Genomic DNA, 14,258 nt, shown 5'->3' on the forward strand with positions numbered 1-14,258 from the left:
TTTTTGTTGATTCTGCTGCAGTGTTCATGATTTGTGTCTTGAGTTCTCTGCTTGCTTCTTTTTAAATGCAGATGAGATGAATGTGAGGTCCAAAGAGTGAGTGAGTGAGTGTGGATTCCTAAGAGGGACAAAAATGGAAAAAGACATGAGGTAAGGTCTTCTAAATTGCCTTTTTGGGAGGTTCCCCAAAATCCAGCCCCCTGAATAGAGATTCACTCAGCAACATGACATTTAGGTGGCATGTTTATTATGAGAAGACCCGCAAAAAAAAAGGATGCAGGAAGTGTTTGGTTTTGGTTTTAGAGCGCCCATTTTGGGTCAGACACCCTCTCTGATTTTTAAAAACAAAAAATTATTTAGGCCCTCATCAAGCAAAATAAAATGTGTCCATCAAAAGTAGAGCCACAAAAAAAAGTCAAGAAGCTAAAAAGACATCGAAAGTCTGCTGTTTTGATTGATGTCCACAAAATGAAAAGAATTCTTCGGGTGGTCCCGTGGTTGTGTGTCCTGAATGCTAAACAGTGCAAGCCCCTCCTCACAGCTGACAATAAAAGCTCTCATTCCATTGGACAAAATCATTCATGGCACAGAAATGCAAATAACGTTATCCTTCTCTTTTCACTTTTTTCTATTTCTAAAGGCTCCTTTCATGGGATGCTGCATTGATGTAGTGTTGCCATGGTGACACCTTTTGCTAGCACACTTGCGAATGTGTTCCATAGAAAAATGGTCGATTTGAAATCATCATAAATGATAAAGAAGAGTCATTTGACTTTATTAAGCCATTTGGTTTCTAAAAATTAATTGGACAATTTAGGATTGTTCCTGTGCATTATTGTGCTAAATTAACTTTATTCGTAAGCATTTACAGACAAGAAAAATGACCCTTTTTTTTCTTTGTTTTGATTTTTTTTTTTTTTTTAAGGGGGGTTACTTTGCATGTGATTGGTCGTGTTTGAGTGAACTGAGCTGGAAATGTATTGACGTGCTGCCAGTCGGTACGGGATGGATGCCGCAGTTTCCAAATGAACTTTCCGTTCACTTCATAGATGTCCGGTGAACGTTAAGAATGATCGTTCGTCCTCGTCTTTCGCCGTTTTTTATTTTTCAAACCAAATAAAACCCAGGTGAGCGCTTCATTTATTTCATCCAGCTCTTGTACCAAAATAGATTATTTAAGTGTACCGAATGAAATGGACTGAGTGCTCCATTAATAATTGATGTGAAGCCAAAAGTGAGTCAATTCAGAAAAAAATGTATTCTAATTTAGTTTTTGAAGATGCAAATAGTTATAGACTTAAAGTTGATTTTCCTTTAGCGTAAAAAAAAATCTGTCCGGCCCTGATTTATATCAAGTTTAATTCCTCATTTTATTTTATTTATTAATTGAAAGTCATTCGGGTTTTTTTTCTTTTGTTTTTTGGCTCTGCGGGAAGGGAAAATTATTAGAAACACAGCGCGCTATTAATAGCATTGATTGGCATTTGTCTGTTGGTGATGAGTCATGGAGGTAATGATTGGACTTTGCAGCTGACAAACTGGTATTTCGTGTGTGTGTGTGTGTGTGTGTGTGTGTGTGTGTGTGTGTGTGTGTGTGTGTGTGTGTGTGTGTGTGTGTGTGTGTGTGTGTGTGCATGTGTGCGGAAGAACATTTGCATGAGCATATCAGTCATACATGTAAACACAAACTGCTGTTATCTTTATCGGGAAAAAAAAAATATTCCCAGTGATTAAAGTCCAACCCTAGCTTATCGATTAAAACCCGGCTGCCAAAAGAAGATACTTGCAAATTCCAAATTCCTGACCATATACTAAAACTCCAAAACTACATGGCATGTACCCGATTCTGCGCCAATCGGACCCGACCGATGCCACGCGGAAAAAAAACTGAAAACACCTTTCGTGTTTCATTCAGGCCACTAATAAAACCTTCGAATACGTAAATCATGCACCCCAAAAAAAAAAAAAAAAAGGTAAAACATCGTATCTGTAGTAGTCATCTATAGTCGCTTCTGATTGGTCTCCCCGCAGCCACCCCCTTAAGTCCCGCCCCCTCATGCACACTGTCTGGCTATCAGTCTGTTTGGATTATTGCAAGCATTCACATGCATTCCTGCCTTTTTTTTTTTCCCTCGCGCATCCAAGATGAAGATTAGTTGAGCAGCAACACACACACACACACACACACACACACACACACACACACACGCACACACACACACACACACATGGTCGGGCAGCCATGAAGGATGATTGGTGTGACAAACGGCTGGCAAGTCATGTGAGTGACAAGAAATTCACTTTGTTTACCTTTTAGCATATGATGCTAGTTGCATGTTTAGATGACATTTTTCATTCAAGTCTGTATGGTTTGCTTTTCAAATGGTACATTTTCCAAACTTAATTCCATCACCTGCAAAACTGCAGAAAATCCATCAAAATGCAAAAAAATATATATTAGCATTGGCTGCGCTGTATCACTTGTTGCTCGTGTGCTTCAACAAAACAACACAGAAACCAAGACGTGGCCACGGACGGTCGCTGGTCTTATCTGGCGCGGCCAGAAACGTGATGATGACAAGTGCGTTGACCTCACGTGATGCATTCGCAAAGTGGCCCCGGCCTGGACGCTCCAGATTAGATTGGAAGTGTCTTCCTTTGTATGACATCATCTTGAAGCGCCTCGCTAACCCAAACAGCAGCACCTACTCAGGCGAGATAACAGCCATCAATTCTGTAAAAAAAATAATAATAATGTGAATAATAAGGAACTGTGGAGTCGAATGTGGTGCAGCCATAAATTTGGGTGCACCGGCACAATTTGTATAAAAGAATAGTCTCAGTCTATGATAGGAATTAAAAACAAACACGTATGAATCAAATCTTTTTATAAAATCCTTGTAATAGGAAATTTAAAGTCAATGGAAAAAAAAAAACTAAAAATATTATTTTAATGATGTGTTAATTAACAACGTCTATGAATAAATAAATAGATTGTCATTTTCAAATGAATAATAACAGCTGGCTTCGCGGGGTGAGTCAGCATCCGAGGCTCCCCGTCGGGAGCGCCCATAATTCCATCTGCTCGCTCCCCATTCGTCATCCCCCCTCTCTCCTCGTTCCCCTCCCTCCATCCCTCCATCCCTCCATCCATGCTCCACACGCCGAAAGGCAGCGAGACGACGTTTACTTGAGGACAAGAGGGATGCGACGGAAGGTAGCGGAAGAGACCATTCTCAAGTATTTACAAGTGAGTCAGCCCCGCCACGACGACGATGTTTTGACGCTCCTTTCGTCCCACTTGCTCTCCGTAATGTTTTGAACCTTTCCATTTTTTTTATGATTCTCCAGGATGAAAGCGGGAATGGCTTGCTTGATGGGATTACATAAGAGTGTGTGTGTGTGTGCGCACTGAAGCGGGTGCGCTCGGTTGTCTTAGCATCTAGCAAGTCAACCATGGTGGATGGAACATGGCATTTTCATCCAAATGGAGATCTATTTCCCAAAGAGTTTGTCGGAGTCGGCTTTTTTCTCTGCCGGAAGCGTGGAAATAAATCTTGACCGCTTCATTTTGTTTTTTGAGGTGGTCGGTGAGTGACGTGGGTGTCGGGATAGCTAGCGCTTATGGCTAACCTTTAGTCAAGTGAGTTGCGGCATTATTTGACAGTGAACACATCGCATGACCTCATTGGAGCGCTAATTGAAAGCAGACACCAGAAAGTGGTGCAAGTCCATTTAGGCGGGGAAAAAAAAAATGAAAACAAAAACATCATGGAGGATAAACATGCAGTGCAGCTAAGCCCCGCCAGCGGCTTTTTCCCCCCCCCCCCCCCCCCCCCAGCTTGTTGTGGCACTGACACACTTTCCCCAGCTCTGCCTGATAACAAAAGTCACTTTGTGAATAAAAGGACGCTCTGACAGTCAAGCCGGCTGTCACCGGTGCATTGTGGGTAAGGCGTTTATTTTTGGAGCCGGCACAGAATGCCCCGCTTTCTGTTTTCTCCTTCATTATGGATCATCCCCGTGGAGAGTGCTTCTTAAGAGCAACTCGCGGCGGGATGGCTGCTACTCTCCACAACGCTCGGAACGTTTGTCAATGGCTCGACTTGGATATGAAAGCGACACGGCTTAGCGCTAAATGAGGTTTGTTTTTGCTTTTATTCGCCAGGTTGGTGCGCTACAACCTTTTGGCATCTTGCATTCAAACCTTTTGAGAACATCAGACAATTCTAAAAGTGTGACGACACTGTTGGGGGTCTTGAAGGGGGTGCGCGGGTGCGCTGCTTCTTTCAAAAAAACATTTGTTTCATCATGTTCATCCCATCAGTGAGTAAAACGAGGGAAACTCCAAAGTGTCGATTTGTCCTTTCCTCTCCGTGACGGGATAACGACGGACGGCGCACCTTTTCCAAATAAGTCATCACTGATGGAGTTGATACTTGATGTCTGGCAGGGCTCAGGAAAATAAGAGGCAGTGCCGGGGCGGCCATTATCGAGTCCCGCGTTTAGGATGGCCGCTGACGCCGGCAGCATTCCCAGCCCGGTGGTGCGCCAGATCGACAAGCAGTTCTTGATCTGCAGCATCTGTCTGGAGCGATACCACAACCCCAAAGTTCTGCCCTGCCTGCACACTTTCTGTGAAAGGTCAGTTTTTGTTTTTTTGCTTGGACTACGACCCGTTTCAAATCACGTCTCACCCCAATCCAGGTGCCTGCAAAACTACATCCCGGCGCACAGCCTGACGCTGTCGTGCCCCGTGTGCCGCCAGACGTCCATCCTGCCCGAGAAAGGTGTGGCGGCGCTGCAGAACAACTTCTTCATCACCAACCTGATGGACGTCCTGCAACGCTCGCCGGGCCGGCGCCGAGCGGCCGGCGACCAGGAAGTGGCGGCTGTCCTCAACGACATGGCCACGGTAGCGGCGGGGCAGCTGCTCTCCTGCCCCAACCACGGAGGCAACGTGAGCGTTGCCGACTAGCTTCGAGTCGATCGCGCAATGATGTTCTGCAAAATGTATTTTTAAAATGATCCAAACCTTTTTTTTTTTTTCATTTGTGTGTCTATGTTAGCTTAAAACATACTTTTTTTAAATTGTCACAGATATTTTTTAATTCAAAATGGAAACATGTCAAGATGTGATTTCCTTATGGCTCAGGTTATGGAGTTCTACTGTCCGCCCTGCGAGACGGCCATGTGTCAGGAGTGCGCCAGCGGCGAGCACGGAGAACATCCCACCGTCCCGCTTAAAGACGTCGTGGAGCAACACAAGGCTTCGTTGCAGGACCAGATGGACGCCGCCAAGAGAAGGTACACATTTTTTTTTTCTAAATTCTTTGAAAAGAACTTTCTGTCCTCTAAAAAAAAAATAATTCCCGCCAGGTTGCCAGAGATCGACAGCGCCCTGCTCACACTTTCGGGCATCCTGCAGCGACTGACCGGTCGCAAGAGCGCCATCGAGGAGGACATCCACGCCGCCTTCGACGAGCTGCAGAAGACGCTCAACGTTCGCAAGAGCGTCCTGCTCATGGAGCTGGAAGTCAACTTTGGCCTCAAGCAGAAGGTGAGCTCACTTCAAAATAACATCACAGACAATGTTTGGCACTTTCGAGTCTGCTAATGCTAATGAGTGAAAAAGAGTCCCGGTCTCGCGCTTGCTAGCCCATTCCTCATCCCAAAAGCAATCATCTGCTCGGCTTGCTGGCCCCTGGAGCTTGATCACATGCCATGATGACTCACAATTCAGCCAGCGGAGCCCTGAGGGAGGAAAGAGGAGGGAGGGAAGGGGAGGGGGGAGGAGGGGAGGTGTGGGCCAGCCTCGTCGGGTGGGTGGAGTGAGTGAGCTTGTGTTCTGTTCCGTCTGCTTGTAGATAGATGGAGCCAGTGTACAGGGTGCACTCGCGGGCAGGGTGTGTCGCACTGCATCCGAGGACTAAGTCCCGCAAAGGGTTTCGGGCTCTCTTTCAGGTGGGGTGGGGGGGGGGGAGACCGTGCAGGACTAATGTACTTTTGTACTTGGATGTAAATTGACAATGGCCTCAGGCGGTGAAGCAGAAGACGAGTGCGACAGGCTGATTCACGTGAGTTTGCCTCGGTCGGTCCTTTCAAAAACAAGACAGATGATCGTTTTCTGCTCCTCTTTTTGATAACTCTTGGTGTTTTCCGAAAAGAACTAAACAGCGAGTCTTCTGGCCGCCAAAGAGAGCGCTGACAGTTTTTTGTTTGTGTCCCAGCCGGTTTGCTGACGTAATTGATAGAGCACTATTGAACAATGCTGCCCCCTGCTGCTTGTCCTAAAACGTACAATCGAAATGTGCACGCTGATTGTAAACTTCCACACTACATGAGGGCTCTGAATTGTCTTTGTCGCTAACCAATGGCGCAGGTGCTGCAATCTCAGCTGGACGGCCTGCTGCAAGGTCAAGACGGCATCCGCAGCAGCTGCGACTTCACCGAGCAGGCCCTGAGCCACGGCGGCGAGGCCGAAGTCCTGCTGGTCAAGAAGCAAATGAGCGAGCGTCTGGCCGAACTGGCGGCCCAAGAACTCCCCCTGCGACCCGGCGAGAACGACCAACTGGACTTCCGCTTGGAGACGGAGGGCGTGAAGAAGTCCATCCACAACCTGGGCAGCGTGGTCACCACCAACGCCGTGGCGTCCGAGACGGTGGCCACCGGCGAGGGTTTGCGGCACTGCGTGGCGGGCGTGCCCACCTCCGTCACCGTCACCACCAAGGTTGGAAAGGAAAATAATATTGTTCTTTGCAAAAAAAATAGAGCAACAAATTGTGCTTCCCTTTCCGGTGTGCCTGTTTTGGCCACAAGGGGGCGGTACAATACATTCAGACGACGCAGGCGACTGCAATTCAGCATTAAACGGGGGATGCCTGGTGTCTCAAATGTTGCTTTTACTCAGGATAAAGACGGCGGCCTTTGCAAGATGGGCAACGCCGTCCTGACGGCGGAGATCTCGGCGGCCGACGGCAGCAAAGGCGACGGCGAGATCCTGGACAACAAGAACGGCACCTACGAGTACTTGTTCACCGCCCCCAAAGAAGGCACCTTCACGCTGTCCCTGCGCCTGTACGAGGAGCATATCAAAGGCAGCCCCTTCAGGACCAAGGCCAGCAAGTCGGCCGACGCTTCGGTCGCCTCCGACGGCGTCAAGAAGAGACTCAAGTCGCCGGGCGGCAGCGGGCACGTCAAGCAGCGGGCCATCAAGAGGCCCGCCAGTATGTACAGCACCGGCCGCAGGAAAGAGAACCCCATCGAGGACGACCTCATCTTCAGAATCGGTACGCCCGCTGGCCTTTTTGTTTGCGTCGGACCACATTTTGAGAGCGTTTGGCATCTGCGCAGGCAGCAAAGGGCGAAACAAAGGCGAGTTCACCAATTTGCAGGGCGTGTCCACGTGTGTGGGCAAAGTGCTCATTGCAGACAGCAACAACCAGTGCGTGCAGGTACAAATTCTACGCCCTTACCATTTTAAGCCCTGTGCTTTTTTTAAAAAAGATATATTTTTTAAAATTTTTTAAAAAACATTTTGAATATATATATATATTTTAAATATTATATTTTTTAAAATTATTATGATATTTTTATGCAGTTATTTTTAATTTTTTCTTTGAGATTTTCTCCAACGAGGGCCTGTTCCGAAGTCGTTTCGGGGTCCGGGGCAGAACCCCCGGTCAGCTGCAGCGGCCCACGGGCGTAGCCGTCCACCCCAGCGGAGACATCATCATCGCCGACTACGACAACAAGTGGGTCAGCATCTTCTCCGGCGACGGCAAGTTTAAGGTGAGTGACATACCAAGCGACTATTTGAGAAGCTTGATTTAGACAACTGGAGTGCTTTGGTGCCAACAACAATCATCTGGATGGCTTGTTTTTGTTTTTTTTGTTTTGTAGAACAAGATCGGCTCGGGCAAGCTGATGGGACCCAAGGGCGTGTCGGTGGACAGGAACGGTCACGTGATCGTGGTGGACAACAAGGCCTGCTGCGTCTTCATTTTCCAGCTCAACGGCAAGATGGTCACCAAGTTTGGTAACCGTGGCAACGGCGACAAGCAGTTTGCAGGTGACGGCCAACGTGGAGGAAACGTTTCGTAACAATTCCTGATTCAACTTCTTTTGATTTCTTTTCCCTTCCCCATTCAGGACCTCACTTTGCTGCCGTCAACAACAACAACGAAATCATCATAACAGATTTTCACAACCACTCGGTCAAGGTACGTACGTCGTCGCCGCACACAGATTTCCGATCGATGGGGAACCGTGGGCGAATTGCGCCGCAGGTGTTCAACACGGAGGGCGAGTTCCTCTTGAAGTTCGGCTCCAACGGCGAAGGTAACGGTCAGTTCAACGCCCCCACCGGGGTGGCCGTTGACGTTAACGGGAACATCATCGTGGCCGACTGGGGCAACAGCAGGATACAGGCCAGTGCACGTTAGCGGAATTTACATGGGAATGACTTTGGATTTTCTCATTTGAATGAATTTTTTTTTCCTGTCAGGTGTTTGACGGCAGCGGGTCCTTCCTATCCTACATCAACACGTCGGCCGACCCGCTGTACGGCCCTCAAGGTCTGGCGCTCACTTCGGATGGACACGTGGTGGTGGCTGACTCGGGAAACCACTGCTTCAAAGTCTACCGCTACCTGCAGTAGCCCCACATGCACTGAACACACACACACACACACACACACACACACTTAAGGAGCTGATTTGCACTTTCACCTTCACCTCTTGTGCACTATTTGTGCCACTGGGACTTCCCTGTTTTTAGGAATCACTTCAAACCAACGTACACATCCCATCACAGCTATTCTGAATTGCAGTGACCAAAAAACAATAATCAGTATTAAAAAGTATTGTATGAAGAAGTATAGGTGCCACAATGAAAAGGGAAAAAAAGATGAAAAAAAATATTGAGGGGAAAAAAAAAAATCTAATGACAGTATAATATCATGAGAATATTTACAATGTAATGTAGTCAATTCATTCTCAGACTTTAAGCGATAAGCCGTAATACAAAGACAAAAAAATAGCTAAAAACTAAGTCTTGTTATATTTCCTCGGATAATACACTCAAGTTCCAAGTGAAATATGTCGCGTAAAATTCATGCACGTCCGCGACGTAACAGTACGATACAACGACGCTAAATATACGCAGCATGGCTTTACTAAGCGTCAATACAGCCCAAATTCCAAATAAACAAAGTTTATTGTGACGTCTTGCACCCTCTAAAACAAACATTTTACACTTACGTACTAACAAATTCAATTGTAGCGAATCAGTAGTTTGACAGTACAAAGAACACATGGTTGCACAGTTTCTGAGAATTTGTTTTCTACACATTCCTATTAAATTATTACTTTTTCATTTTTTCTTGTTTCTTTTCATTTTGAATGGAATTAAAGTGTCCACACAAAAAAAAACCTGGATGTTTTGATGTCCTCTTATTTTTATGATGTGCTGTGTGCTAAATAGTTGTAATTGACATGAAAACATACTATTGTAACCTTTTTATATTTAATATATACATTTCTTGTAATATTACAACTATTTTTTTATTTATTTTATCTTATTTTTTACTTTTTTTTTAAATAGTAAGAAGTAGAATTCAGCAAATGCAAAGGTGCCTTCACTGTCATCGGAAAACGTTTAATTCACAACAACAACCAGTTCTTTTACCTGATTTTGATCATCTAAACATGAATTGGGGAAGAACGTGTATACTTTGTCTGGTAGAAAGCGAAAAAACGCCAAAACAAGAAGATTTCTTTCTGACAAGACAAGAACATTTCTTTCTGACACATTTTCCAACACAGAAATAGCTGCGTTGTAGCCACATTGAAGATGTTGTCATTTCCAAGTTACACGTGAACACAACACAGCGCGGTCATTTGACAGAGTTCCGCGGGAAATTCAGAGGCATTTCGACGCTTGATTTTCATTTGGAGCTTAAAACAAACAAAACCACAAGACTAATACCACAAAAACACGATTGAACGAATATTTTTCACACATTACAGGTGGTGGACGTTTATAGGCGGCCTGCCCATCAAAATGGTGAGTTATTTTCTTGTCCCTTCTAACGTTTGGACGAGGTTCGACCTGGAAGTTACATGTTAAAGATTAAACTTACAACAAATTCAACCTTTTTACTATAACGGCTTATATTATTGAATTGTTGAAATCATTTCTTATGTTTATGGACTGTAAAAAGTATTGATAAAGTCAAACATTCCGAGAAAATTGCTGCGGATTGGACAGTCGTCGTAAATGGGTGCTGGCTGTCGCAAAACATTGTCGTCTCGACACACAATTTCATTTTACGTCCCAAGTGGATAACTTTATATTTTAAACGTAATATTAAATAATAATAAAAATACTTTTGTTAAATTTGTTTTACAATTATTAAGTGGATTTTTGTCCAAGGTTTAAATTACTTGGTTGAAGTTTCCACAGTTTTTTTACTTCTTCTGAGCCTCCTTAGTACAAGGTTAACCATAATTAATGTGTATTATAGTATTTGTGATTTTGAATGTATTAATTGTGATACTGACATTTGTATTATCATCACTGTATTTCAGTCCAAAAAGAAAGGATTAAGTTTTGAGGAGAAGAGAAGTCGCATGATGGAGATTTTCTTTGAAACCGTCAGTAATATTTTATGATTTATAGAAAAAGAAGGTTGTTGTCTCCAAAATAAATCACAAAATTGTTTTCTTTTTTTTTTTTTGTAGAAGGATGTGTTTCAGCTGAAAGATATTGAGAAGATTGCCCCGAAAACAAAGGGAATACGTAAGTTAAAAATCCAAAAAAAGCCTTTTAATCAAATACAAATTGCTATGGGCTTCCTTCCTTTTTTACAAGTGAGCTGGAGAGTCTTTTAAACAGCAGTGCTACACTATGTAGCGAAAGAAACCACAGCGCTCTAGTGTGTTAAAGCACCTTTACTTCAACAATAACAATGTAAATGTTCGGGCTGGGCTGTGATTAAAAGCACATGTTTTGGAGCGCCTTACTCGGGCATGATGTTGTTACTTAATGACGATGGGGAGTTTTTTTTTTTTTTTCTGCAGTCCTTCAGCTCTGAACAGAACGCTGCCATATTTTTATTTTTTTTCCTCAAAGTGTCATATTTCAGATGTCATTCTGGCTCTGCTACATTCTCTCTCCAAGTGGCTGGCAGGCCGCAGATGTTTTTGCTTTGTTGATGTGAGAGAGGCGCACGCGTTTATGATTGTTTTATTGACTGCGCAGACATTTTAGGACGTGGTAACTGACATACAAGTGTCAAAAGTAGTGAGCCACAGCTTAAAGCCAAATTTAAAAAAAAGTCCCAAAAAATGCTGGTGTACACTTACAATGCAAAATGCATGTTTATATTCTGACTATAATGATAATAATTATAAGTGTGAAAAAGCTAAGCGTGCCTAACTTCTTTAGTATCCTGCAAGCTAATACTCAACAACCAATCATGTTGCGTCTTTGATGGCTTTCAGAGGCCATGACGGTGAAGGATGTGCTGAAGAGCCTGGTGGACGACAACATGGTGGACTGTGAGCGCATAGGCACGTCCAACTACTACTGGGCCTTCCCCAGCAAAGCTCTGCACGCTCGTGAACTCAAACTGGAGGAGCTGGACAAACAAGTGAGCACACTTTAAAAAACAAAACAAAAAAAAAGATCATGAATGAGGTTGGCTCGTTCTCAAATGTATTTATTATGTTTAGTTTTGGTTTTTTGATCAGTTAGTTGCAGTCTTCTAATTCCGGATTGTCTTTGCTCAAAAGGTGTCTGAGGCAAAGCAGCGGCAAATTTCTCAGCAGGATGCCATTGGAAAAGCCAAAGAAGGACGAGAGGATACAGTAACAAAGAATCTTTTTGATCATATGAAACTTTTTAGGATGTTCACAAGCTGAATGTGTGTGTGTGTGCAGAAAGAGAGAAGCGCCATGCTGAAGGAGCTTCAAGCGTTGAAAGACGAGCGAGCTCAGCTGCAGACCGAGTTGGACAAATACAAGGAGTGTGACCCGCAAGTTGTCGAACAGATGAGTGAGTACTAGCCTGGCCCGATACTAATTATCTTCAAATCTGCAAAAAAAAATATTGGTAATTTTTTATTATTTTTTGGGGGAGATTTTTTGCATATTTGTATTTTTTTTAAACATATATCAGCATAAGACGACGATAATTACATTTTTAAAAATTCCAGGCCCCCCCCTCTTTCAGTTATAAAGTCAAAAATATATGCGAAAGAACAAAATAAGTGGAAAACAAATGTTACATAACCACCATTGTATGTTAGGTGGAGCATCTATTAGGAGGAGTCTTATTATATTCACGACATCTCCTAGAAAGATAATCAAAACGGAGGTTATTTCCGTCTATTTTTGTTCTAATTGATGGCACACACCTCCGTAGCATGACATTTGTAGCATTCAAGGGTTGCCTAACAATTAAGGAAGTACAATCATTGAGATGATTTCATCAAGGTTTTTTTTTCCCCTTATTTGGGCGTCTACTTGAGTATGACGCACCTTGCGACTATTTATCACAAACTACCCGAATAAGATGATTACACTTCCTACAACGCGATGGGGCATTCATTTATTCTTCTCCAATGGATGACAAAACATGTGACGAATCGGGTCAAGGAGTCTATTTGAAGTCATGTCATGCAGAAGACGGCAACTTCGTGCCAAGCAGCAATTACACGACATGCGAGGGAACGTAATGTTCATCTCGCATGATTGACAGACACACTCGAAGCATCCACGATAAAAACACTTTACCTCAAGTTCCTGCAGGTATATTTTACTATTTGGAGTTGGTTGGAACGAAAAAAAATGTTGGTTGTTGCATTGTATTCATTTTAAATAAAGAATTGAAATATGACAGTCGTACATTCCCACTTATCGAAGATATAATTAGCCGAGGTCTGATTGTCAATTGCTTCAATAATTCATATTGTTTGGTGACCTAATAAAATGCTCATTGTCATGACTTATTTATTGTCGTCATGAATAATTAATTCACTAACCGGTTGGCCTTTTCACCTTTTGCAGGAAAATCAAACGTCGTGGCCAAAGAAGCCGTCTCCAGGTGGACAGGTGAGACATTGACGGGGAATTTTTCCGCCACGCCCTGCTCGCTATTCATTTCGAGGAAACAATTGACACGTGCAGGCTCTTTTTCTGTGTCCTATTGTTGGCGTAACCGTGGTGACCATGAACTATTTTGGTCAATCAAGGCCTAGTTTAGGTGAGCTGCCGAAACGGGACAGAATGTAAACGGGATTCCATTGGTGGTTGGTCAAAACCCTGGCCGGACTTCTTTGCCGCCTAAACGGGTTGCTGTAGAGACAGAAAGTAAACAAGTCAGCAAGTGAAGGGCGCAATTACACAAATGAGTTTGCTGCCTAAAAAGTTTGCCACATAAACATTTGATTTTTTTGTATTTCTAGACAACGTTTTCGCCATCAAATCTTGGATTAAGAAAAAGTTTACGTTTGATGACAGCCGCATCGACCAAGCCTTCGGGATCCCCGAGGACTTTGACTACCTGGACTGACTGACTCGGTTCTCCATTTTTTTGCCAGATGGGTCTCATCGCCCCATATTTGACTTTTTGGGCAAAGCCGGACATTTTGTGGACTTGCATCTGTTGGTCTAAAAAAAAAAAAAAGGACTTCCTTAGGAGTTCTTTTGTCGTTATTGGGCCATTTTCTATTGTTCTCATCATCGAGTTCCTTTGGTTCCTGTTTGCCTCTGCAAATGTTTGTCCGTTTCTACGCCAAGCCCGTACAAGTCATGTTTCTGTTTGAGCCAACAAAACGGTCTGTCGAGGCACGTCAGCGATGACTACCGGCGTCTTCCGAGAAACGGAACAGAACCGCTTGTGTCATAAAAGACGCGCATGGCTTTTCTCGACGCTTCACGATGCGTGGGGCGGCTTTGCAGCTGCGCGCTCTTCACGTTTGTTTGTTGAAAATGTGCTGCCCTTATGAAGTAGCGCAAGAGAAAGGGAAAAATGTCAATAAATGCCTGAGTTCAAGTTTGTTTGGACACACCCACCTGACACGCTTGTGTGTGTTCATGTGTGTGCTTGCCCAACCTGTCTTCAGAGCCGATCATCACGATGTTTGAATAATTGGGATTCTGGAAAAATATGAATCGGTATTTCCAAAAATGTTGATTCGTGAATTCTTTCAATGAAAATGTGTTGGTGAAAAGTGTGATTATTTGCGGACTCAC

General features: G+C 43.9%; 2 protein-coding genes across 3 annotated transcripts; both read left to right on the forward strand.

The window, feature by feature from the left end:
• Positions 1–2,048: 2,048 nt before the first annotated feature.
• On the forward strand, positions 2,049–9,431 carry trim2a (tripartite motif containing 2a). 2 transcript variants are annotated; one of them, XM_085912484.1, is made up of 12 exons: positions 2,051–4,644; positions 4,708–4,960; positions 5,156–5,307; positions 5,380–5,560; positions 6,383–6,730; positions 6,911–7,289; positions 7,354–7,454; positions 7,624–7,791; positions 7,903–8,071; positions 8,152–8,222; positions 8,289–8,429; positions 8,507–9,431. In XM_085912484.1, exons 1-12 carry the CDS (start codon positions 4,511–4,513, stop codon positions 8,657–8,659), a joined length of 2,250 nt encoding a protein of 749 aa, XP_085768610.1. In that variant the 5' UTR covers positions 2,051–4,510; the 3' UTR covers positions 8,660–9,431. The 2 variants fall into 2 exon arrangements, with proteins under 2 accessions (XP_085768609.1, XP_085768610.1); XM_085912483.1 differs by having other exon boundaries at positions 2,049–4,644; positions 8,152–8,429.
• Positions 9,432–10,022: 591 nt separating this feature from the next.
• On the forward strand, positions 10,023–14,224 carry mnd1 (meiotic nuclear divisions 1 homolog (S. cerevisiae)). Its single transcript, XM_085912142.1, has 8 exons — positions 10,023–10,065; positions 10,590–10,655; positions 10,743–10,800; positions 11,505–11,653; positions 11,796–11,870; positions 11,943–12,057; positions 13,071–13,115; positions 13,469–14,224. Exons 1-8 carry the CDS (start codon positions 10,063–10,065, stop codon positions 13,573–13,575), a joined length of 618 nt encoding a protein of 205 aa, XP_085768268.1. The 5' UTR covers positions 10,023–10,062; the 3' UTR covers positions 13,576–14,224.
• The last annotated feature ends 34 nt before the right edge of the window (positions 14,225–14,258 follow it).

The sequence above is a fragment of the Syngnathus leptorhynchus genome, chromosome 5, assembly GCF_054491065.1.
Source record: "Syngnathus leptorhynchus isolate UIUO chromosome 5, UIUO_Slep, whole genome shotgun sequence".
In the NCBI taxonomy this organism is placed as follows: domain Eukaryota; kingdom Metazoa; phylum Chordata; class Actinopteri; order Syngnathiformes; family Syngnathidae; genus Syngnathus; species Syngnathus leptorhynchus.

What these genes read in the sequence shown, in the direction of transcription:
- trim2a (XM_085912483.1), top strand. Translation starts at nt 4,511, where the DNA reads ATGGCCGCTGACGCCGGCAGCATTCCCAGCCCGGTGGTGCGCCAGATC. An exon ending in GCCCCAACCACGGAGGCAAC is followed by an intron (nt 4,961 to 5,155) that starts GTGAGCGTTGCC and finishes CTTATGGCTCAG; the next exon opens with GTTATGGAGTTCTACTGTCC. An exon ending in ACTTTGGCCTCAAGCAGAAG is followed by an intron (nt 5,561 to 6,382) that starts GTGAGCTCACTT and finishes CCAATGGCGCAG; the next exon opens with GTGCTGCAATCTCAGCTGGA.
- mnd1 (XM_085912142.1), top strand. An exon ending in CCCGAAAACAAAGGGAATAC is followed by an intron (nt 10,801 to 11,504) that starts GTAAGTTAAAAA and finishes GATGGCTTTCAG; the next exon opens with AGGCCATGACGGTGAAGGAT. An exon ending in TGGAGGAGCTGGACAAACAA is followed by an intron (nt 11,654 to 11,795) that starts GTGAGCACACTT and finishes TTTGCTCAAAAG; the next exon opens with GTGTCTGAGGCAAAGCAGCG.